Genomic DNA, 23,075 nt, shown 5'->3' with positions numbered 1-23,075 from the left:
AGATATCACAATTTCTTTCCAGTCGGCTCATACACCCAAAGCTTGTGCACACTAAATTTCACGTCGATACGCGGCGCCGTTCCGGCGCATTAAGACACATAAGGCTGACGAACACGAGCGAGCGAGCGAAGCGAAGTCTTTTCAATATAAGGGAAAAATCTCAGTATGAGCGGCCCGGCCCGTCCCGGCCCGGCCTGTAACGCTTTTGATAGGCTCATATCTCAGCAACCGCTGGACCGATTGGCCTGCGGTCTTTTTTGCTGGGTAGCCCCATCCCTTCTTCCCTGTAATTGACTACTTTTGATAAATTTCAGTGACCGTCGTGGCACGTGCCACGTGAAAAGTCAAGGGTGTTCAAGCAGTTTTGCAAAAGTAATGATTTTGAGAGGTCCATATCTCAGTAGCGGCTTGAGCGATTGTCTTGCGGTAATTTTTATAGGGTAGCTGCATCCCTTCTACCAAAGGTCGGATAGTCTTGATCTATGTAAGTGACCCCCACTGCACGTGCAAAATACAAAAAGAAGAGGTGCCAAATTTGTTCCCATTTCTGTATCTCGGTAATTACTGGGGCGATTTCGCTGAAACTTGACATACAGGTAGGCACCCACCAGGCAATGCATTCCCATGTGTTGCGGTTAGGGTGCTACTGCACGTGCGCACGTGCAGGGGGCGTTTCTAGATCTCGAGAACGGCTGGGCCGACTGCGCTCAAATTTGGTACACGGTTGGGGACCGGTTAGTAGGGTGCCGTGCAAAAGTGATTTTGGACCCCGTTTGCACGTGCGCACGTGCAGAATGCCGCTTCCAGATCTCAGGAACGGCTGGGCCGATTGCGTTCAAATTTGGCACACCGCTAGCGACCGGTTAGAAGGGTGCTTTGCACAAGCCCGTTGGAAGTACCCTCTCGCCCTTTTGCACGTGCAGGGCTCACTATCTCGCTCGCTCGTTCTTCGCCCAAAAGGCTCGCTCGCTGCGCTCGCTCGTACACTATATAGGGGAGAGTGGGGTAATTTGGCCGCTTTTTTTAGAAAACGATATAACTTAAAATTGACGACACATTTCTGCATTTTCTCAACGCTGGCAGGTGTCGTATTCATTTTACTTTACTGGACAGTGAACTTGAAATGATAGAGTAATTACTTATATTGAAATTGTGACGAATTACAAAGGTCTGCAAGGCGGCCAAATTGCCCCACTAGCAGGGTTATTTGGCCGGGGGTGTGGGGCAATTTGGCCGGTGTTAGTTTGCGGTCGGGATTTTCTGTTATATTGCGAGTCAGCTTCAGATTCAGCAATGACGTGTGACCTATGACGCATTTGCCGCATTTTGGAGGTTGACTCAGGGGTCACAGGGGTCAAAATAGCCAAATTAGCGGCTCTAGATGCGAAGACAGTTTTTTACGAATAACTTTTGAAGTAATCAAGCTAGGCCAAAACTTCGAGTACCATCGTAATTCTCTCGTCAGTCCGCATCGAAAGATATATGTGTTGACCTTGAGAAGTCAAGGTCAAAGGTTGACCTCAGGTCACGTTGCATATGGTCGCTTGACCTCAAGGTCACGTGATTTCAAGGCCATCATGCATATCATTCGATGCGCATTGGCGAGCTGAACAGAATGAGACCATTTGTGCGGCTATACCATTTTTATGTAATGATTTATTAGCAAAAAACGTTTGGTAACCTTTGATGACGTCACATGCTCTTACAGTTGACCAATCGGAAGTAAGGCATCAAAGTAGTCAAAGTTGGTCATGAATCATGTCATTTATGGTACAATTGACCATGAAAACTCGGCCGTCCCAGCATATAGACCATGAGCGCACCGGCCAAGTTGCCCCGCTAGTCCCGGCCAAATTACCCCATGTTGTCATTCTGAAAATTTTTGTCTATAAAGTCATCACGGCTATACGGAATTAGATAAAATTGCTCTTGGAACCGCTGAACACCCCCAAGAATGGCGCTATAATGTCTGAATTCGTTTTTAGCCCAAATACTACATGTTATACAACTTTGTAAACAGAAGGAAAAGTTACCATTTTCTAATGAAATTAACGTTTTATTAATTTTGAATAAAACTACGAGGCGCAAAGTTTTGACATTTGTCCTCCAGTTATTTCTACCCATGACAAATGAATAGAGACTAGAGCTATTTCACTCACTTTTATTAGACAGCGTACAGGTGGGGGCGGCCAATTTACACCACCGGCCAAATTACCCCACTCTCCCCTACTAACGTACACTATATGATCATTATACCAGTAAAACGCCTTTTGGGCGAAGAACGAGCGAGCGAGATAGTGAGCCCGGTACCCAACCGTGTACCAAATTTGAGCGCAATCGGCCCAGCCGTTCTCGAGATCTGGAAGCGCCCCCTGCACGTGTGCACGTGCAGTAGCACCTTAACCGCAACACATGAGAATGCATTGCCTGGTGGGTGCCGACCTGTATGCCAAGTTTAAGCGAAATCGCCCCAGTAATTACCGAGTTATTAAATTGGGAACAAATTTGACACCTCTTATTGTTGTATTTTGCACGTGCACTGGGGTGACCCACATGCATCGATAGTACCCTATTTTTGGTAGAAGGGATGCAGCTACCCTATAAAAATTACCGCAAGACAATCGCCCAAGCGGCTGCTGAGATATGGGCCTCTCAAAATCATTACTTTTGCAAAACTGCTTGAACACCCTTGACTTTTCACGTGGCACGTGCCACGACGGTCACTGAGATGTACCAAAAGTAGTCAATTACGGGGTAGAAGGGATACCCAGCAAAAAAGACCGCAGGCCAATCGGTCTAGCGGTTGCTGAGATATAAGCATCTTAAAAGAGCTACAGGCCGGGCCGGGCCGGGCCGGGCCGCTCATACTGAGATTTTCCCCTTATATTGAAAAGACTCGCTTCGCTCGCTGCGCTCGCTCGCTCGTAACCAGTAAAACGCCTTTTGGGCGAAGAACGAGCGAGCGAGATAGTGAGCCCTGCACGTGCGGAAGGGCGAGAGGGCACTTCCAACGGGCTTGCGCAAAGCACCCTTCTAACCGGTCGCTAGCGGTGTACCAAATTTGAACGCACTCGGCCCAGCCGTTCCTGAGATCTGGAAGCGGCATTCTGCACGTGCGCACGTGCAAACGGGGTCCAAACTGACTTTTGCACGGCACCCTACTAACTGGTCCACAACCGTGTACCAAATTTGAGCGCAATCGGCCCAGCCGTTCTCGAGATCTGGAAGCGCCCCTTGCACGTGCGCACGTGCAGTATCACCTTAACCGCAACTTATGGGAATGCATTGCCTGGTGGGTGCCTACCTGTATGCCAAGTTTCAGCGAAATCGCCCCAGTAATTGCCGAGTTATTAAAATGGGAACAAATTTGACACCTCTTGTTGTATTTTGCACGTGCACTGGGGGTGACCCACATGCATCGAGAGTATCCTATTTTTGGTAGAAGGGATGCTGCTACCCTACAAAAATTACCGCAAGTCAATCGCCCAAGCGGCTGCTGAGATATGAGCCTCTCAAAATCAGTACTTTTGCAAAACAGCTTGAACACCCCTGACTTTTCACGTGGCACGTGCCACGACGGTCACTGAGGTGTATCGAAAGTAGTCAATTACGGGGTAGAAGGGATGGGGCTACCCAGCAAAAAAGACCACAAGCCAATCGGTCCAGCGGTTGCTGAGATATAAGCCTCTCAAAAACGTTACAGGCCGGGCCGGGCCGGGCCGGGCCGGGCCGCTCATACTGATATTTTTTCCGTTATATTGAAAAGACTCGCTTCGCTCGCTCGCTCGTAAAAAGACTTCGCTTCGCTCGCTGCGCTCGCTCGCTCGTAATAAGTTGTCTACGTGTCCGTCAGCCTTATGAGTCTTAACCCTATTCCGGGCGGGGGGGCCTTTAAGGCCCCCCCAACCGCCCGGAATAGGGTCAATGCGCCGGAACGGCGCCGCGTATCGACGTGAAATTTGGTAACCACAAACTTTGGGTGGGGCGGACCATCGTATCGAAAGATGGGCGCAATCGGACCAGGGGTGCGGAGTCAGCGCGTGCATCTCTGCCGTAGCCTGGGCGCGGCCGGCGCCGAGCAGAGAGCACGCGCGGTAGGCTCATTTTCTTCGCTCACAAAACTGAGTGAAAACGATGAGAGCTGGGAACTCTGTGGATATCAATAACACCAGAGGCGGATCCAGCTCAGAGTTTTTTTTGGGGGGGGGGCAACCGTAACAATTTATCGATTCTTTCCATGCATCGTCCATAGGCGTAATGTTAAAATTATGCCGTTGGGGGGGGGGGGGGCAAATGCCCATTTTGCCCCCCTGGATCCGCCACTGAATAACACAGGTACACTATACTTTATGATACCAACGTACACTTTATGATCATTACGAGGGGCGTTCAAAAAGTTCTCGGCCCAACCATGAAGGAGTTGGAATTTCGGTCTGCAACGCGGTGTGTTCAATGATGTGTTATTGGGATGTCCACTTACGTAGCCATTAACCAATCTGCCCTGTGATTGGTTCAGGCTGCTAATTAATCGTAGCATAGTTTGCTATTCCCGGTCAGAATGGGCGACGCCCAGAAGAGAATAGTGATTTGGTTCATGTATTGCAGAAAAATGCACCAAACGCTATTCACGAAAAGCTAGTGCCAACACATGTTGAGGTTTGTCTTTCTTACAGTAGCGTCAAAAAGTGGGCAATTTAGGGTGTGTCATATCTAATATTTTTGTCTCAGATCAAACGCTTCCGCGGATATTCCTTGTCCCTGGGTTCATTGAATCCCATTGGCACTGTTCTTTTTTCGATGCACCGAAAATTCAGGCGGCGCGGGCCCAATCAATTTTGACATTTCCCGTGGCGCCCGGCGTTGAAGTCTCCATACTGAACACAATGCGTACCGTAGCGCTAACACCAGCCATATGACTCGCCGTCGGCCTGAGGCGGCCAACACCGTTTGACGGTTAAAATTCGATTGCTATTTCTTGTTTAAATGGACGTCGGACGAAACATATTGTTATCTTAATGTGTTGACTGGGCATCTCTGCTCAATTTTGGTCAACAGATTATTAATGGTCACCCCGCAGTGGCCAGCCATCAACAGCATTGACTCAAGAAAATATGAAAAATAAGCACTTCTTTGTGAAAAATGACAAATGTTATGGTCTGAAACAACGCAGCAGAAGCGGAGTTGTCTATCAGGTTCCTCAAAGCCATTCTTCGACAGCGTATTAATATGTTTAAGATCTCTGCAAGATGCATCCCCCGTTTGCTGACTCCAGAGGGAAGGCAAACTCGAAAGGAGGCGTAACGCGAAAATTTTGGCCCCTATATCGAAGATCCAAAAGAGTTCATTGAACTACTTGTTACCGTGGAGAGATTGTGGGTGTCACACATTGACCCTCAGGGCGTGACCGAGTTGCACAAGTGGAAGCACACTGAGTAAGGGCCACCAAATGTGTGCGACGTGTTTAAGTCAGACGGCAAGGTGACAGTGGTTGCATTTTTGGATGATGGCGGGGCTCTGCTCGTCAACTTTCTAAAACAGGGGCGCACAATTAATGATGAATGCTACACCTCCCTTTGATAACAGTAGCGAGCAGCAGATATCAAGGAGAGACTAGGGAAGCTGACTAAAAGTGTGCGCCTGATCCAGGGCCACGCACCAGCACACATGAGCAGGGTGACGATCAGCGAAGCAGTGAGCTGTGGCTTCGAGTTGTTGTCACAGCCACTTTTTTCTCCGTACCTTGCACCCTCAGGTTGCCACCTCTTCCCCAACATAAGGAAATTGCTTAGCAGTGGCAACTTCGCTGACAGCAAGGAGACAAAAGCAGCCGTCTTCGACGTGCCAGATGAGTCCAAAACCCATTTGGCTATGGAGACCCAGGGGCCTCTCGCGAAGCGCTGCGCGAAACATTTTTGTCTTAACGCTGGTTATTTGACTAAATGAACATTTTTGGTCTAATAAGTCGACATCGTATCTCTGCTCCTTCATGGTCGGGCCGAGAACTTATTGAACGCCCCTCGTATACTAACGTACACTAGCGAAACACTATATTGCTATACACTATATTGCTAACGTACACTATATTGCTCGGTATAATGATCATATAGTGTACGATTTATAGAAGAGAGGATGTTTTCCCAGAACCTTGCCAGTTCCAAGAAATTTCGGTGAGGCGTTTTACCTCGGCGGGGTGACTTGCCCGGGTGTACCCTACCTGGATCCGCCTATTCCAATATTTTCATTGTAAAATGACGTCACATCACATAGTCTAGATGCATACATATGACGGGTGGTGCCACTGATCACCAGTGCAAACCTAAGTAAGTCGCTGCTTAGCGGCAAATGTCGAAACAGTTAAAGCTGGGCAAAATTACCCTCGAGAGACTCGTCCTGGAGACGCCTCTGTGCAAGTTAGAAACTCAAAAATTTGACACAATGTGCCCAATGAATGGCAAGGAAAAGTCACCAAATTTCGAGCGGCCGAGCCCCTAGCTTTAGTCGTTTTCCGTCGAGAGCAAAAGAACTACAGGTGGGGCCGATCCGCCCCCTCCCCCCACAAAGTATAGTTCGTTTTTTTTAATTTACCCCTCACTGTATACGTCTTTTTCAACACAGCACGAGAATTGCTAGCTAAATTACTGAGAAAACTGGTTGGTGCACATTGATTTGCCCAGATTTCATAGACGATCAATTTCATCAAATTTGTTTACCTACTATTCCACAGACTCGTAGCTCGTATTTGCCAATACCTACAGCCCCACAGGGATAGACGACTTCTCAGGAATTAAGTCTGAACTAATAGATAAATTGCACGGCGCTTAACATAACGTTAAATCGTCGGTGTTCAAAACTTATTTTGAAAATATTATTCATATCTACAATACAATGTGCGCTAACCAGTTTTCTCAGTAATTCAGCTAGCATTTCTCGTGCTTTGTTCAAAGAGCCGTTTACAGTGAGGGGCAAACTTAAAAAAAAACGAACTATAATAGGGTTAAAGGTAAGAAACTATTGGCCAGACGCTGAAGCTGCTAAAACTCGCGTGAGAGTTTCGATAATTAACTGCAGCTCTAGCTCTGCAGCTCGCTGTAGCTCTATGGTTCCCGAGTTATGCGTCGGCTTCTTTAAAATTGTCATTCAACCTGAAAATCGGTGAAATTTTAGGCTCAATGACCTCGGGTGACCTGACCTTTGACCTGACCAAAAAAGTGGCCAAATCTATTTCGTCATAATTTTTGACGCTTTTTCGAACGTTGCCTTCGGCGTATCGGTATTCGTGGCCCAGGAGCCGAGTTAAAGGGGGGTGTTCAAACACCCCCAGCAGGGCGTGGAAATCGAGGACCCTCAGCGGGTCGCGGGTTAGTAAAAACCAGCTTGAATCAAAACATTGACATTTCCGAGTCAGGAGTCGGAGTCTTGAAGATTTTGGCGATTCCGACTCAGACTCTAGCTAAAACTGCGGACTCCGGCCTTGTCCGACCCCACAGCCATTCTCAGAAAACTACTCTCATTTTTTGCCGACCCCAAAATCTTATCGGATCTGTAATGATCTCAGGCGGTGCCCGGTCTGAGGTTGGGGGGGGGGGGGACAAGCTGCCTCTCTTGCCCCTCCCCATGGCGACGCTAGTGGTCCGAGGCTAAAAATAATATGTATTTTTTTCCATCCGGTTAACTTAGAATTGACGATGTATGTAGTTTATTGTCCAATTATTCACTTATTGCCACCTAATTTCTTCTTGATATTTGCTTTTAGGTGTGAAATCTTGCCATGTTAGATATTACTATCCCAGAGATATTATTGTTTTTACCATTTTTCCACATTTTCTTTCAGGAGTCGTCGGGCATTACTTTTTACATCTGATAATGCTTAAGGGAGCAAGATTGAAGGATGGCGCTGATGGCCTGTCACTTGAGAACATCACTCAGGATGTTGTCACAAGAGACATAAAAATAAAAGCACAAATACAGGTACGTAACATCAGTAACATCATTCTCATCGTATTTGCATAGTTGTACCGAGAAAAACGGTATTCACATGTTTCAGTTAACTAAATCCTCAATTGAATCAAAAGGTAAACGACAAACTTACCAATTAGGCTCTGTTTCATTAGAATTGACATGGCATCTCTTGACACGTAACCCGAGACGAGCCGCGAGCTAACGAAGTGTGGAATTACCCAGCATTCTAGGCTTTGCTTGGTGAATGGTCGGGGGATTACGCTTATAGCGTGACGTCACTCACGTACTTGGCCGGGTCAACGGCGCAGCGCAGGCGCGCCGAGCCGATCCAGAGGCTCTCAAACTTAATTGCGCAGATCCTGTGTTTCGAATTGCGAAACTTACTTTAAAGTTTCATGACCCAGACCCAAATGACCTTTGACCTGTGACCAATTTCTCAAAACCATGTTTGGCTGGAATCGCGATTCGGTGTCTGTCGGCTCACATTATCCGCGCTTTGCATTCTTTTTGTGGTTTTAAACGTTCAAATATGTGAAATGATGTTCCTATGCATTACCTACGGTCGGTGTCAAGGTCACGCGAAGGTCAGGTCAGGTCATTCACATTGGTTTTTGATGACTTTGGTTCTCTTTTTCGAGTCCTACATGTTTTAATGATTTTTTTTAGCTGTTTTCGAATTTAGCAACCATTTGAACATTTAAGAGGTAGTTTTGGTGCCTTCATAACATGTTGCGAAGCTGTCAGTGGTTGTTGACAATGACGCCTACTATAAATACCCGTCTGGACCCCTACTGGGTGACCTGACTTGACCTGACCCGACCTGGCCTAAATGCGTGAAGACATCATCTGTGATAAAAATTACGTGGAATACCTGATCAGCACTCCGAAAAACATAACTCTCACATTACGCAGTGACCTAACCTGGAAGGTCAACCAACAATCTAGGACCTGAAATTTGGCCCAAATTTGACCGGAAAGGGTCATGTTGCATATCAGTCGATTTGTATCGTCGAGCGGAACACATCTGACGTGTTTTCACCGCTCCAGCACGTCTCTTTCAAAAGTTACAGTAAAAAAAAAAACTGCTGGTGACCTTTCATGACCTGATATGACCCCTGGGGCACACTTAGGGGCCAGAGGTGCAATTTTCCGATTCAGTGTGTCATGTTTTGTCATGAACCGATGTTTGAGAGGGTTTATAATGACGTTCGTCCAAAAGAGGCTTTTCCCAATTTTCACCCATTGACGCAAAATATATAATGGAGAGGTCGCAAAATACCTGACCTTAGATCTGTATATCTCGGATAAAAAATCCGCGATATACAGAGTCAACGGAGGACGGCACCTGCTTGACTTTATGTAGTATACCTAGACCTACCCTACCTCAAGGGGAGTTCCATGGAGTTGCTGGTCAAATTTATATTATTTAGGTAAATGAATATAACTTAAATAATTATTTTAATACCTTAGGAATGTTATTGAATAATATTTTTTCAATGTTAAAAGGGATGTTCAATAGATATATGAAGTTTGTAATAATTACTTTGTTTTGAGTAAGACAGGATAAGTTGCCATAGCAACGACCCAAAGTACGGTACATATTTGATTTAAACATGCTAAAAGGGTGCTCATTTCTAATAAGCTACTGATAACTTAACCAAAACAAGAACACAGTAATATAATGCTTGTTATTTGTTACGGAGCGAGCGAAGCGAGCGTAGTCTTTCCTTAGATTAACGGAAATTTCTGAGTATGAGCGGCCGGCCGGCCGGCCGGCCGGCCGTGGTCACGCTTTTGCGAGGCTTATATCTCAGCAACCACTTGACCGATTTACACGCGGTAATTTTTGTAGGGTAGCTTCATTCCTTCTACCAAGTATTGGACTCTTCCCGATGCATGTGGGTGACCCCTTATGCACGTGCCACGTGCAAAACGAAGAGGTGTCACTTTTGTAATTGTTGCAATATCTCGGTAACTACTTGGCCGATTGCGCTGAAAGTTGGCATGTAGGTAGGCACCCACTAGGCACTGCATATACATGTGCCAGAGTTGGGGTGCTGCTGCACGTGCGCACGTGCAGGGGTCGTTTCCAGATCTCGAGAACGGCTGGACCGATTGCGCTCAAATTTGGTACACGGTTAGGGACCGGTTAGTAGGGTGCCGTGCACAAGTCAGTTGGGACCCATTTTGCACGTGCGCACGTGCAGGGTGCCGCTTCCAGATCTCGAGAACGGCTGGGCCGATTATGCCCAAATTTGGCACATCGCTAGAGACCAGTTAGTAGGGTGCCGTGCACAAGTCAGTTGGAGGTACCCCTCGCAATTTCGCACGTGCAAGGCCCACCCTCTCGCTCGCTCCGTTAGTCGCCCCAAAAGGCGTTATACTGGTAATTAACTATACTCTGTTCCGTTTCAAGCTTGCAGCCGAAGTGCCGTGCTGAAAGCAGTGCGTGATTTCTGTATATACAGCTCTTACATTTTAACCCTCGCCCTGGCAGGGCATTTTTCATAACAGTGGCAGGGGGGGGGGGTCGATGCGACCCCCCCTCGCGATTGGCTCCTATGGCACCTAGAAACACCAAATTTGGTAGGTAGGTGGGCCCCCTGGATTTCTCGCCCTTGTGCAAATTTGGTTGCTCTAGGTCAATATTTAGGGGGGGGGTTTGGGGGTATAAATGTAAAAATTTCGCTAAAAACAGGTCAAAAGTTTTTCGCTTATAACTTTTGATCTAAATCAGATAGAGCAAAAAGAAAAGCACCATTGAACTCAGCACGTCAAGGCGCGTCGAATGATATACTTTTTAGCTTGCTTAAGTGTACTTAAAGTTTTTCTTAAATTTTAAGTAAACTTAAATTAGTAAATTAAGTTCAAGTTAACCAAATTGCATCATATCGCATATCATTCGATTCGGCTGATCACCAGGAACACAATGATACCAATTTTTAAGCTCTAGCGTCATTATGTGCCAAGTTATTGGCAAAAACGTCATTTGACCTCAGTTGACCTCATTTGACCTGACCCATGGATAAGTACACCGAACAAAGAAGCACCAAGTGACCTGCTGTTAAGTACTGTGGTTTCAAAGTACGAAGTGATAGAACGAAGTGATATACGAAGTGAACGAAGTGATGAAGTACGAAGTGATAGAACGAAGCGGATATCTCCAGTATTTTCCGAATTTAGTATTTTCCCATAGGCTTAACATTACGACGTAATGACCTCTAACTGACCTCAGGTCAGTGACCTCAAAAAACCCGAACTATATGTTATACAACTCGGTGAACTTAGCACATCCTGAAAGTTTGAAGGAAATCAGTCGAAAACTGTGAGTTGGACAATGGACAGGTGCAAAAAGAAAATTGAAATTTGACCATGACCTTGTACCGGTTTTTCTGACCTGGTGACCTGACCCAAGGTCACCCGGACCTGAAATTTTCAGGTCATTTGTAAAAAGGTTGCCCCATAGGCTGTGCCAAATTTGGCGGCGCTGCGCGCCGCCGTTTTTACGCTATTTTCGAAAAACCTTAGGGGGGGTCGCATCGACCCCCCCTGCCAGCCGTAAACGGTGTTTTGCCACCTTCGCCCATGCAGGGGGGGGGGGGGGTTGGTGCGACCCCCCTGGCGTTTGAAAACGGAGCATCGTAGAGCTTAGCGGAAAAGACCAACGGATTGCTCTCAACGAGATCTCGCGATTGGTGGTATATTTTTTGGTCCTAGGTCAACATTTGACCTACTTATGACCGGTCAAAGGTCAAATTTTCGGAAAAATCTAACTTTTTCATATTTCCGCGCCGATTGCGGCAAAACGGTAAGAGATATCGACTTGAAACCTTCACTATCGTGATCCTTGATCAATTCTCTATCGTTTAGTGTGTATTTCGATGTCATAACTCTAAAAATGATGCGTTGGGAGCATCGGAAGTCTGCAAGGTCATTTGTGCATTGGGTCACGTCAGGCGTGTGACGTCACTGACCTGACCCTGACCCAAAATGAACTACAAGAAACAACTGACGATGCCTGAAATGGATAGCAAATTCGAATTCAGGGCATCAAAATACCCCGAAAAGGCATGCAAGTGCAAGAAGTCATTACAGGTCAACCGAGGTCACTGACCTGACCTTGACCTTTAGTAACCTTGAAAAGGTCAACGGACATTGTGCCAATGTCAAATCAGCCAGTTATGATTCTAAAACAATCCATCAGTGTGTCAGGTCAGTCGGCATTTATACCATTGTGAAGCAATCTCCAATTTAGCGTAAATCTGGCCGGAGGTTGTTCCCTTTATGACGTCATAACTCCGTGACCTGACATGACCTTGACAAAATTTTTTTACCAAAAGTTGCGCAAAGGATGCCCCAAAGGGTACTGAAAATTTGAGCAGGCTATCTGAAACGGTTCGGCGTGTAGCTAAGAAAAACCTCGGGGGGGGGGGGTTGCACCAACCCCCCCCCCCCTACATGGGCGAGGGTTAAGACGCAAATTCTGAGCGGAGGAGCGATCTGCCGAAGAAACTCCGACTGCAGGCTTGATATGGAACAGACTATAGTACCTTATAATTAACCCGAGCCCCCCTTGGGCTATTGGCGAAATGCTACCCGTTCAGGGAGGGGGGGGGGGGCGTTTCGGCCCCCCTCAGATCTCGTAAAGTTAACGACCGGTTTTGAAAATTCAAACGGCGTTCGATAGTGCCACCAGGGCTATCGAACTATCGATAGCGCCTTGTGAATTGTCATAGACCCGGGAACAGGGGGGGGGGGGAGGTGGCAGCGGGGGCGTTTGCTTCCCAACTTGAGAGCCGAGGGGGCGGCGTCCCCTCAACGTTCAGGCAGCGTGAAAGGATCTTTCCTCCCTTTTCCGGGCTTCTTTCCTTCTTGTTTCCTTTAGGTATACGTCTAAACATCAACACACGACCTTTTCCTAGCGATCTGAATGGTTTCTGCTGATACAGTATCGATTTGACATCTGCTATTGTCATCCCGCTTAGTTTGGGCCTGGCCTTGGCCATAAGTTTGGCATGTGAGATTTTATACTGGACCATTTTGAGTCAACTTTGAGAAATACATAACGTACGGCTCTCCAGTAAAAGTCTTGTTGGTTTTGCTTTTTCGAAGATATCTGGTCCTATATAATGTTTAAATGCATAAGTATCAACCCGGATTATGTGTATGCACATTTACCACGAGACTGTGAAATTTCATCGATGTATGCCAAATACTTTCCGAGATATCCACCAAAAACCTCATTTTCTGCCGTTTGGGGTATTCTGGCCGCAATCTTCCTGGGATCGCCTATGACATCCATGGTGCCACCTAGCGAGAGGGACGCGGAAACACAGAATCATGAATGAATCGAGCGCGTAGTAAACGGTGTATGGAAGAGAGACTCGGCAGAGGCTATCCGGGTGGCCGGCGCGCGGCGCGCCCTTAGACATCGGCCGACCCTTCGGACCGCGTGGGGTCAGAGGTCGCGCTCGGGATGTCTCGGCTCTGGGTTTTAGCGCTGTGCAGTCAGGAAGGGAGGGGAGGATAGCGCTAGCCCGACTGACTAGTATCTCGGCTGATTCGTGTGGGGTGGAACGGATCACAGAACGGGATGGTGGCTAGTGGTGGATGATGGGATGGTGGTTAGGTTAGTGCGTACTGCGTAGAACGTAGCTGAACATGCTTTTTTTCATGGCAAACAACATGCAGCATAATGTGCGGGATTATGCCAGAACTCATACAAAAAGGAACTAATATTTCGGCCGAGGGAGTAGATGAGTGCCGTGACAAAGCATGACGATGCTGCCAAAATCGGGATGCTTGTTTGCTCCCATTTTTTTTTTTGTTAAGTTTTAACCCTAACATGCAGCGCTTGATCCGAACTTAGAGGTCCCCGACTGACCTTGGACCTTAAAATCGCACCCGTCCGGTGCGCCACATTTTCTTCAGGGGCGCTCTTCGTGGTTGTATCTGTTCTTACCAATAACTAAAGCAAATCGAATGTATAATAAAAAAGGCATACCTCAAACACAGTTTAATTCACATCCGCTCGTGTGCATACTTGTTTTTACCTATACCTTCTCGCATCATAATATATCACTTCAGTGCTTAACCTTCAACGGAATTTTGGGTTTTCTGCATATACCCCGGCCGATGGGGGGGGGGGGGGGCGATTACGACCCCTCTCCGTCTTTTTGCCCCTAATTGAGCTAGCGCCTTGCGGATAAAACTGAGCGCGTGCGTCGTATGAGATGCAGCAACTGGTACCCGAGTTGAATGTCTGAGGTCCACCGATAAACTCTGAGGTCAGTATAAGTGCTCCAAGTCGCGGGATCGGTTTTTGGTAAACAACTTCACCTTAAGTGGTTACAGAGCCAAGAGTTTTGCATGCTTGAACGCGTCGAATAGTTTACGCTTTGTTTTTGTTGAGGTCAATTTAAGGTGTTTACCTCAGGTCATGTCAGGGCAGAGCCTCTCAGGCCACGAGGCTGACTCAAGGAGGTCATATCGCTTCTTCGATGCGGTAGGTCCTTACAAGTCCACTGGTGGCTTCCCGACTCGCTAGCTCAATTTGATCGGGACTTTTTGGTGAAATCTCCTGTGACCTTAGTGACGTCATAAATGAAGTCGCCTAACTTTAAGAATGGAACAGTGAATGCTGGCCACTGGGGCTTGCAAAAAGTGTATAAATTCGCGAACTCATGCGCTTGAGACAGCTTTAGATGGCTCCCGGCGCCAAAATAACTGTTTTCATATTTCCCAATTGATTAATAATCGTGAGGTTGCGTGACAGACCTGACTTCAGGTGACTCTTAACCCGCGCACCGACGGGGGGGGGGGGGGCGGATATCCGCCCCCCCCCTGAGGTTTTTCGCGTATAGCGGGAAAACCGCGGCGATTTGGTATGCCTATACCCTCATCAATTTTACACATGGTGTGCAAGTTTGAACCTCCTACCTTCTAAGGTCAGGTCACCAGGTCACTTTGAATGACCCAACCTCAAGTCACTTTTTTGCAACTTTGTCACCGTGCCAGAGCTACAGTAGATGTCGGTGGCCTTTGAAAGTCGCAGGATGTTATTAGGTCATTAGTAGCTACAATTTGTTTATCTCGGAATTTTGATATCGGTGACCTAAGGTCAGGTCAATTTCGTGACCTCCCCATTATAAGTCAATGGGGGAAAAATCAACTCCCTGTTTTTACCACTAAAACGGGTCGGAATGGCCCCATATACGATACATGACTTCATATACGATCAACCTTCACTACCTTGAGGTCTGTTTTGCTGTTGGGCAGCTGTGAGGTCATGTGACGTCATCAAAGGTCACCAAAGGTTTTTGGCCAATAACTCCGTACAGGAACAAGATACAGCCGCGTGGATGGTCTCATTGCGTTCAGCTCGTCAAGACGCATCGAATGATATACATGATGACCTCGAGGTCACGTGACCTGAGGTCAACCGTTGACCTTGACCTTTCGAGGTCAACATATATATCATTCGATGCGAATTGACGAGAGGATCACGATGATGCCCTTAGTTTGTTCCTATCTTGACTAATTCGAAAGTTAATCGAGAAAAACTCTCTCCATATCTAGCGCCGCCATTTTGACTTTTTCGACCCCTGTGACGTCATCTTTGACCTGACCTGAAAATGACCTTTATAAAAATTGTAGATCTTGACCGTGCGTATCCGATGCCGTTTACCGCTTATCGCTATCTTGCTTCGTTCTCGAGATCTCAGGGGGGGGGGGCGGTCATCCGCCCCCCCGTCGGTGCAAAGTTGGCGCAGACCCCCGTCGGTGCGCGGGTTAAAGGGACCCTCCCACCTTAACATTAGATTTGAGTTGAGATAGCCAAATTGGTGGCCATGGCCTGAAAATACCGGTTTGGGCACTCACAACATCGAAAAATGCTTTAATTCGGAGATATCGAATTTCAAACTTGCAGTTTTCGGATTCTAAGGGGCTAATGCATTGGTATGCCCCCTTAGAATTTGTGACGTCAGCGGAGATCTAACGATTTTAAATCTTTTACTAAAACGTTTGGTAGCACGCGGTGGTATATGCTGCTTTGCGCGCAACAAATGCCGCACTTTCAAATAAAGTCGCTAGGAACAGCGGAGATCCCAAAAAGTAAACAAAAGTAAAAGTCTAATATCTTGAAAACCGGTGAATATTTTTCGATGAAATTTGGTAGATATTCGTTTTTGCTCTTTCTGAACCGAGCGACATCACTTTCATGCCAATTCATTAACTTTTTTGAAGGTGGGAGGGTCCCTTTAAGAAAAATACGAGATAGCTACATACAAGTTGTGAGGCCTCTGGGAGATAGTGATCATATAAGCTTCATTCCCCGTTGAAAAGTCCCCTGGCACGAAGGGTGCTGCGACGTCGCGACATTTTGGGGCCTTACAGGGGTTCACTTTTGACGCCATTGGTCAACGGCCTGACCTTAACCTTCGCACTTGTAGGAGGGTGTCGAACAGACCTCCTACCCTCAGTTTTTCGCAAATAACTCGCGCAAAAAGCGGCTGATTGCGGCGAACCTTTCAGTACCCTCGAGTTATTCAATATTACGCCTACCCTATAATTTGCATGACCCTGACTCAAAAGACCTTTGACTTGTGACCTGTTTTCCGAGACCATGTTTGGCCGGAATCACGTTTTGGCGTATTTCGAGTAGAACGCGTTTTATTGTCTTTTTGTGGCTTTAAGCGATCAAACATGTGAAAGGATGTTGATCGCATGGATTCTAGTGGGTATCAAAGTCACGTGAAGATCAGTCAGGTCACTGACCTTTGATGGCCTTTGTTCACTCTTTCGAGTTCTACATGTTTCTAGGGTAGATTTTGGAGTTGATTTCGCATTTAGAAACCGTTTGAACATTTAAGAAGTAGTTTTGGTTCACTCGTAACATGTGACCTAACCTGACCTGACCCGACCTGGCCTAAATGCACGAAAACATCATCTGTGATCAAAACTAACTTGAATTTCGTGATCAGCACCCCGCAAAACCCTATAACAGCTTCACTTTACGAAGCTCTAACAGGTCCCGATTCCCCGACTTTTGAGTTATATTGACCTGTCAACTGGTTGACAGTTAAGGTCCTAGGACCTTAACCCTCGCCGGCACAGGCCATTTTGCGTCCTTCGACGGCACAAGGGGGGTTGGTACGACCCCCCCTCGCGTTTGGCCCCTGATCGAGCTAGAGCTTCGCGGAAAAAAACGAGCGTGTTGCCCGTCACGAGAGGAAGCCGATGATACACAATTTTAAGGTCCTAGGTCATCGGGTGACCTTCCAGGTCAGGTCAATGACCCGAAAACCGGGAAAATCGGGACCTGTTAGAAAGTCGTAAAGTGTGGCTGCTATGTGGTTTTCCAGGGTGCTGATCACGAATATCGTATTAGTTTTGATTAGAGATGATGTCTTTAAGCATTTAGACCAGGTCGGGTCAGGTCAGGTCAGGTCAACCGGTAGGGGTTGTGACGGGTATTCGTAATACGTGTCAACCGCCTCTGACAGCTTCGTAACATGTTACGAAGGCACCAAAACTACTTCGTAAATGTCCAAATGGTTGCTAAATTCGAATTCAGCTCCAAAAACTAGCCCAGAAGCATGTAAAACTCGAAAAAGTGAACCGAGGTCACCCGAGGTCACCAAAGGTCAATGACCTGACCTGACCTTCAGCTGACCTTGAAACCCACCCTAATGTATTAACCCTGTGCCGGCGAGGGTTAAAATTGGGTATCATCGGCCTCCTCTCGTCACGGGCAACACGCTCTTTTTCCGCGAAGCTCTAGCTCGATCAGGGGCTGAACGGCAAAGGGGTCCAACGGACCCTCCTCCCCCTCTTTACGATAGACGCTGGCAAAACACCAATATGGGCGAGGGTGAAAATACAGCTGCTGTCATAAAAATTCAGCTTGAATCAAAGGTCAGGCTTGCCAAATTTCAGCTCTCGCAGCTATCAACAAAAATAAACATGTGGAGGCGGCAACCACCTCCCCCTCTCCTCTCGGCCACTGCCAGCGAGGTTTTAAGCGTATCATACACGTTACAAAGCATCATATCAAGAGGACACTCCCCAGCAGTCATATGCACTGAACACAAACTTATTACCCACGCTAGTGTATCGGCACCATAGCACATGGTCGAGACTGTCGTCAGCCACGGACTCGCACTCGACCAACGCTCTGAGCCCGTTGACTGCGGGTGACCTTGACATGTCGAGCCTGATCGGCGGCCGGCCGCTGTCGTGCGGTCGTTACACACGGAGGGGAGGGAGACACAAAGCTCTACGTTAAAGCTGACCTCTGACCTTTCCCTGCGCCCTGGTCACTGACCCCGCTCCATGTCGCTGGGCGGTGGCATGGCGGTGGAAACCGGTTCTAGCCTCTACACATGCCACCATTCTAACCCTCCCCTCCCCACGCTACTACGCGGCGTGGAGTACGCTCGTGCGTAACTGGGCGGAGCAAGGGGTCACGCGATACAGGGGCGGAACTGGTTGCCCTCCCGCTCGCCGAGCGACCAACGACTAATACCCTGGAGAACCGTACAACGGTGGTAAAATCGTTGCTATAGGTATAACACAGTTTACCCGCTCCGGGTGTGAGGGAGGGATGTGGGACAATGAGTGCACTAACGTAGCGCCCTCGTAGAGACGTAGCGCCCTGACGTAGAGGAAGGCCGGTATGGGATTAAAGCTCAGCGACACATAAGGGCTTGTGTGGTGCCTTCGGTTATCGATAGCACCCTCAGAATCACCGGCATAGGCCCCTCAGAGCCGCCGGTAAGGGACCTTCAGAGGCACTGGTGTCAGGGCCGCCATGCAGGTGCCGGTGTGGGCGCTCAGAGGTGCTAGTGTGATTCTCTCAGAGGCGCCGGTGAGGGTCCTTACAGGCGTTGCTGGGGGCCTTATAGACGCTGGTGTGGAGCCGTTACAGACAGGTGTGGGGCCTTTGGAGCTGCTGACGCGAACCCTCTACAAGCCGGCAGGGGGTTCTCAGTGACCGGCAAGGGGCCCTTAGGCCGGCAGAAGAAGTCTTGTGGGGTCCTTTGAGACCGGCATGGTACTGTCAGACGCCGGTGGGGCCCTCAGGGCTCACAGTCACCGGTGTGCCGGGCCCTCAAAAGTCACCAGTGGGTGACCTTTAGATGCGCAGGTGTTGACTGTTGGGTCCTCAGAGCCGCCGATATAGGGCTTTAATAGGCACTGGTGTAGACACTCAGAGTTGGGGGTGTAAAACGCTCAGAGGCACCGGTGTGGGCCCTCATAGGCGCCGATGAGGGCCCCCACAGTTGCCGTTATGGGGCCCTCAGAAAAAGGTAAGAACTATCAGAGGCCAGTAACGGGCCTTTGGAGACCACCGAGGGCCCCTTAAAGTCTACAAAAAGCCCTCAGAAGCCGGCGTGGGCCCTTATAGAGATCTTAGTGTGGTTATTTAGGGCCCATGAGATGAGGGCCTCCCTCCGAGCTCTTCCGTCAGCTTCTGCTGGATGGAACTTGCGGTGTGCGCAGGCGCTCCGTCCTGCTGGAACACAAATTGCCATCTGGATAGGTCTCCAGGATCCATGGGATGACGTCATTGTCCAGCAGACGTTCGTACACCGCCCTCTTCACCTTCTCATTGGCGTCAATGAAGATCATCGGGCACTTCTTGCCGTCCGAACCCACCACGCCGAGCACAATCACCTTGTGTGGATGTTTATTCACCGGGTTGAATCGAACCAGGGGGTCATCGTTTCTATGTTGCGCCATAGGGAAGGCTTTTTGGGCCAATCAGAAGGTAAATGACGTCAAAGGTCGTCCACTTTCTTTGCTGTTTTCTCAACTAAAACGGGATGAAGTGGAACGTTTTTGGTCTCAAATGGTTTAATAAGACATTTTCTACATGTTGTTAAGGTTACAATACCTAAAAACTTGTAGTCTTTGAGTTCTAGCGTAGCAGTGAATTAGTTGGGAATTACGATTTATGACAGTGGTTTAAGGAATTGAAGCAGAAATTTAGCTATTTTTTACATTTATTGCGCGCGTGTTACAATCTTCTGCTTGCAAATTTGTGTATTTTAATTGATATCAATTGTTAATTGTTATTTACTACTTTTCTGTCTGGCATTTCTGAGTTTTTTTTTCTGATTATTACCAGAAGTACTTGTTAATAAGAATTATCATATACTTTTGTAAATGTAGAAATATTGGTATGTATTCCAATACCAAACAAAATTGCATGTTTTTTTGTTTTAAGTGTGGTCAATTGTCTAAAGCCTAGACGGACAAAGGAAGCTGCAATTGCTTCTGTAACTCATGTAAGCTGCCATAATTGATAGGTAAGTATCTGGACATCCACAGGGGAGCCATCCGCTTCTCTTCTGTCTTTGACAACCAGTACTTTTAGAATGAGCGAGTGCTTTGCATTACAAAGATCCGGTCCAACAGGCCTGCAGTCTGCACAGCCGGTAAATGTGAAGATGAAGTACAGTGAAGATAAAAAATCTAACCTGACCTAACCTTACCTAGGTACTAACCAAAAACTTTCAACCTGCCAACCTACAATCTACAAACTTACAACCTATTCACCGAAAACCTACAATTTCAAGCCTACAATCTACCAACCTACAACTTAAAACCTACTGACTCACGTCTCACTGTACTTCATCTTGATCTACACATATAATATTGCACAGCCTACACAGGCCTCAAACTTCTGTGTGCACTATGGTGTCAGGCAATTGGTGAGTGGTTTGCTGAATATTTTTAGGTGAACAGGATTCCTTTGAAATTAAAAAATAATAGGTAATTAATCATTATGAATGAGTAGGTATGTTTTGTGTTCGTTTTTTTATTGGTTTTAGGGCTCATGTGTTTTCTTCAATTCTTGTTAGCGCATTGGTATGATGGAGGAGTATCACTCCAACTCCCCTAGGCCCTAGTTTGATTAGAAGAAATGTTAACTATGTTATGACAGATCATGACCAAAGTACCTGGAGCAGCGTTTAAAGTCACATCTTGTTTACAGTGTCCCACCGACCAGCTGTGGTGACGCCAGTCGCCAACAGCTACAGCGCTTTTCCAGGAGGCTTCAGTTATTCTGTGACTGGTGACCAAGGCACGACACATCACCCAGCAACTCACAAGTAAGTGAATCTGTGTGTGTGAGCAATGTTAATGTGCCTATCTGTGCAGTTGTGGCAGCTCCCAAAAACAATTACCTAATTCAAAGGGGAAAATGACAATGGAGCATGGCTAATTTGCTATCATATTTAGTGCAGGCTAAGGTCAAAAGGTTGTGTCTACTGAGTCACATACAATAACAAACTGTTTTACACAGGTTGTTTGGCGAGTTGCTGACATTCATCGATTTAGGCAGCTCCTTTGCCATGGCATTTAGTGACTAAAATACAATTTTCCAAGCAAGGAAGTGACATTTTTTGTTTACTGAATAGTTATTCGTTTTACTGGGTATTATGCATCCTTCAGTCATCCTTAATTTGCATTTCATGGAAGGTTTTTGTTTTCAGTCTCGCTGGCGGAGAGTGTTGCTGAGCAGCTGACCAACTGCGGCTGCTGGAGCGTTTCTCAGTCGTCGACCTCCGTAGACTGTCAAGCCTCCCTGGCCTTCTGCGACTCAAGAAGGAGGGATTTTTATCTGTGTTTACCATACAAGAGACATTTTAATCTGACGATTCGATCGGATCTGGATCATGAATCCCGAGGCGGTGTGACAGATGGTCGAGGCCGGCGCGCCACGCCAGACGCCTTCTCGCGCGGGGCGTGCTCAGGTCAGTCAGGTTGCGCTGCCGGACTCTGCTCCGAGGAGAGAAGCACATAAGCGCAGTCAGGACGCGAGTGTGGTTGCACCGCCCCGGTCCCAGCAACCGCATGGCGGTGGGGACTCACAGCCCGGCTGATGGTTCCAGATCGTCTCAGCGCAGCTTCTTCTCCGGACCCCGGCGCGGCAGCGAGGCTGGTGGTTCGGAGCCGACTGATGGAGGACAGCAAAAGAACAGCAGGACAGGACAGCACCCTAACAGTAGCCCTCGGTCATGTGGCGAGAGCTGGGCCCCGGACCGGTCGAAAGGGTGCTCACTGCTCAGCTGAGTGGGTAATGTCCGCGTCTCGTTAGTGTCCCCGGCCAGGTCCTGAAGGGTAGATGAGGGCGGGATATTCTCCTTTATAGACGCAGAGCAATGCCAGAAGAATGGTTTTGCGATCGAGTTGCATGCGCTGTCCCTGCCTGTCGCTCCTGCTGCCGCCGCGCCGGCGGGGTTGGCGCTAATGGCCATTGACGGGGCTGCTGTGTTTGTAAATTAGGTTGGATGGACCCCTGCTCTCAGAGTTTTGTGTTGGTCGCTGGTAACCCATGTTTTGTGGCCAGCGTGTTACGAACCCACGTAGTGGTTTGACCCCGTGGGGTGCTGTGAGACAGCGCGGAGCGACGCGTGGATGCTGCTGAAACACGCTGATGTTTGTGTGTACCTATCGTCATTTTGAAGTGCTGCTTGAGTTTGCTCGTTTGTTCTGTCTTACTGTTTTGTGTTTTCTACCAAGATAATGTCGATAAGATTGTTCAATAAAGTTTGAGTTGAGACTTCCGGACCGGGAAAGACAGACGTCTGAACCGGGGCCGGCAAAGGCGTCTAAACCGGGACCGATTGAGGCAGCTGGACTGGGACCAACGAATGGCAGCCAGTTCTGGACCGAAAGTGGCAGGGCTGCATCCGATGCGCCACCACATACCGTATCACTGGCAGCCATATGCGTTCCTGTCGCAGGCCACCGTTCACGCTTCAGTTTCGGCGCTGGTGCCCCGGCCGGGTATATGCTCTGCTCGGTATACCTAACTGTTGTGAGCAAAACCTCGTAATCGTACGTCTAATGCTATAGTTGTTGTTCAAATACGCGTAAATTATGACATTCTGGCAACTATGCTGACCCATAACCAAGCATAGGTCAATGTTGGCTCAGTCGGCTACGGTCGAAGTTATGGTGAGTTTTCCAGCCGATAATGCATCAATATAAACACCTTCCACACTGGTTTTTATGGCACCACATTAGCATAAACCGGTTTGCAGGTTTGTAGAAGCTGGTATAACGTAATTTAATCGTTCAATATCGCTAAAGTCGTCTCA

The 23,075-nt window shown here is 47.8% G+C and overlaps 1 protein-coding gene and 1 long non-coding RNA gene across 8 annotated transcripts in view; both read left to right on the top strand.

Moving 5' to 3' along the window:
- LOC122380651 (vesicle transport protein SEC20-like) overlaps nt 1-23,075 on the top strand; it is a 118,036-nt gene that overhangs the window by 43,115 nt on the left and 51,846 nt on the right. For both annotated transcript variants that reach the window (XM_043364122.1, XM_043364037.1), the window contains exon 2: nt 7,832-7,968. In XM_043364122.1, coding sequence (XP_043220057.1) covers nt 7,864-7,968 — 105 coding nt within the window. In that variant the 5' untranslated portion in view covers nt 7,832-7,863. The remainder of the gene's footprint in view (nt 1-7,831; nt 7,969-23,075) is intronic.
- On the top strand, nt 19,588-22,532 carry LOC122380809. 6 transcript variants are annotated; one of them, XR_006256412.1, is made up of 3 exons: nt 19,588-19,732; nt 20,963-21,080; nt 21,465-22,532. It is a non-coding gene; the product is annotated as an uncharacterized LOC122380809 (long non-coding RNA). The 6 variants fall into 6 exon arrangements; XR_006256423.1 differs by lacking the exon at nt 19,588-19,732 and adding an exon at nt 20,101-20,144; XR_006256406.1 differs by lacking the exon at nt 19,588-19,732 and adding an exon at nt 20,176-20,252.

The sequence above is a fragment of the Amphibalanus amphitrite genome, unplaced genomic scaffold (assembly GCF_019059575.1).
Source record: "Amphibalanus amphitrite isolate SeventyFive unplaced genomic scaffold, NRLGWU_Aamphi_draft 000001F_arrow, whole genome shotgun sequence".
NCBI lineage: Eukaryota > Metazoa > Arthropoda > Thecostraca > Balanomorpha > Balanidae > Amphibalanus > Amphibalanus amphitrite.
The sequence above is the reverse complement of the archived record's forward strand: the minus strand, read 5'-3'. Positions and strand labels throughout refer to the sequence as shown.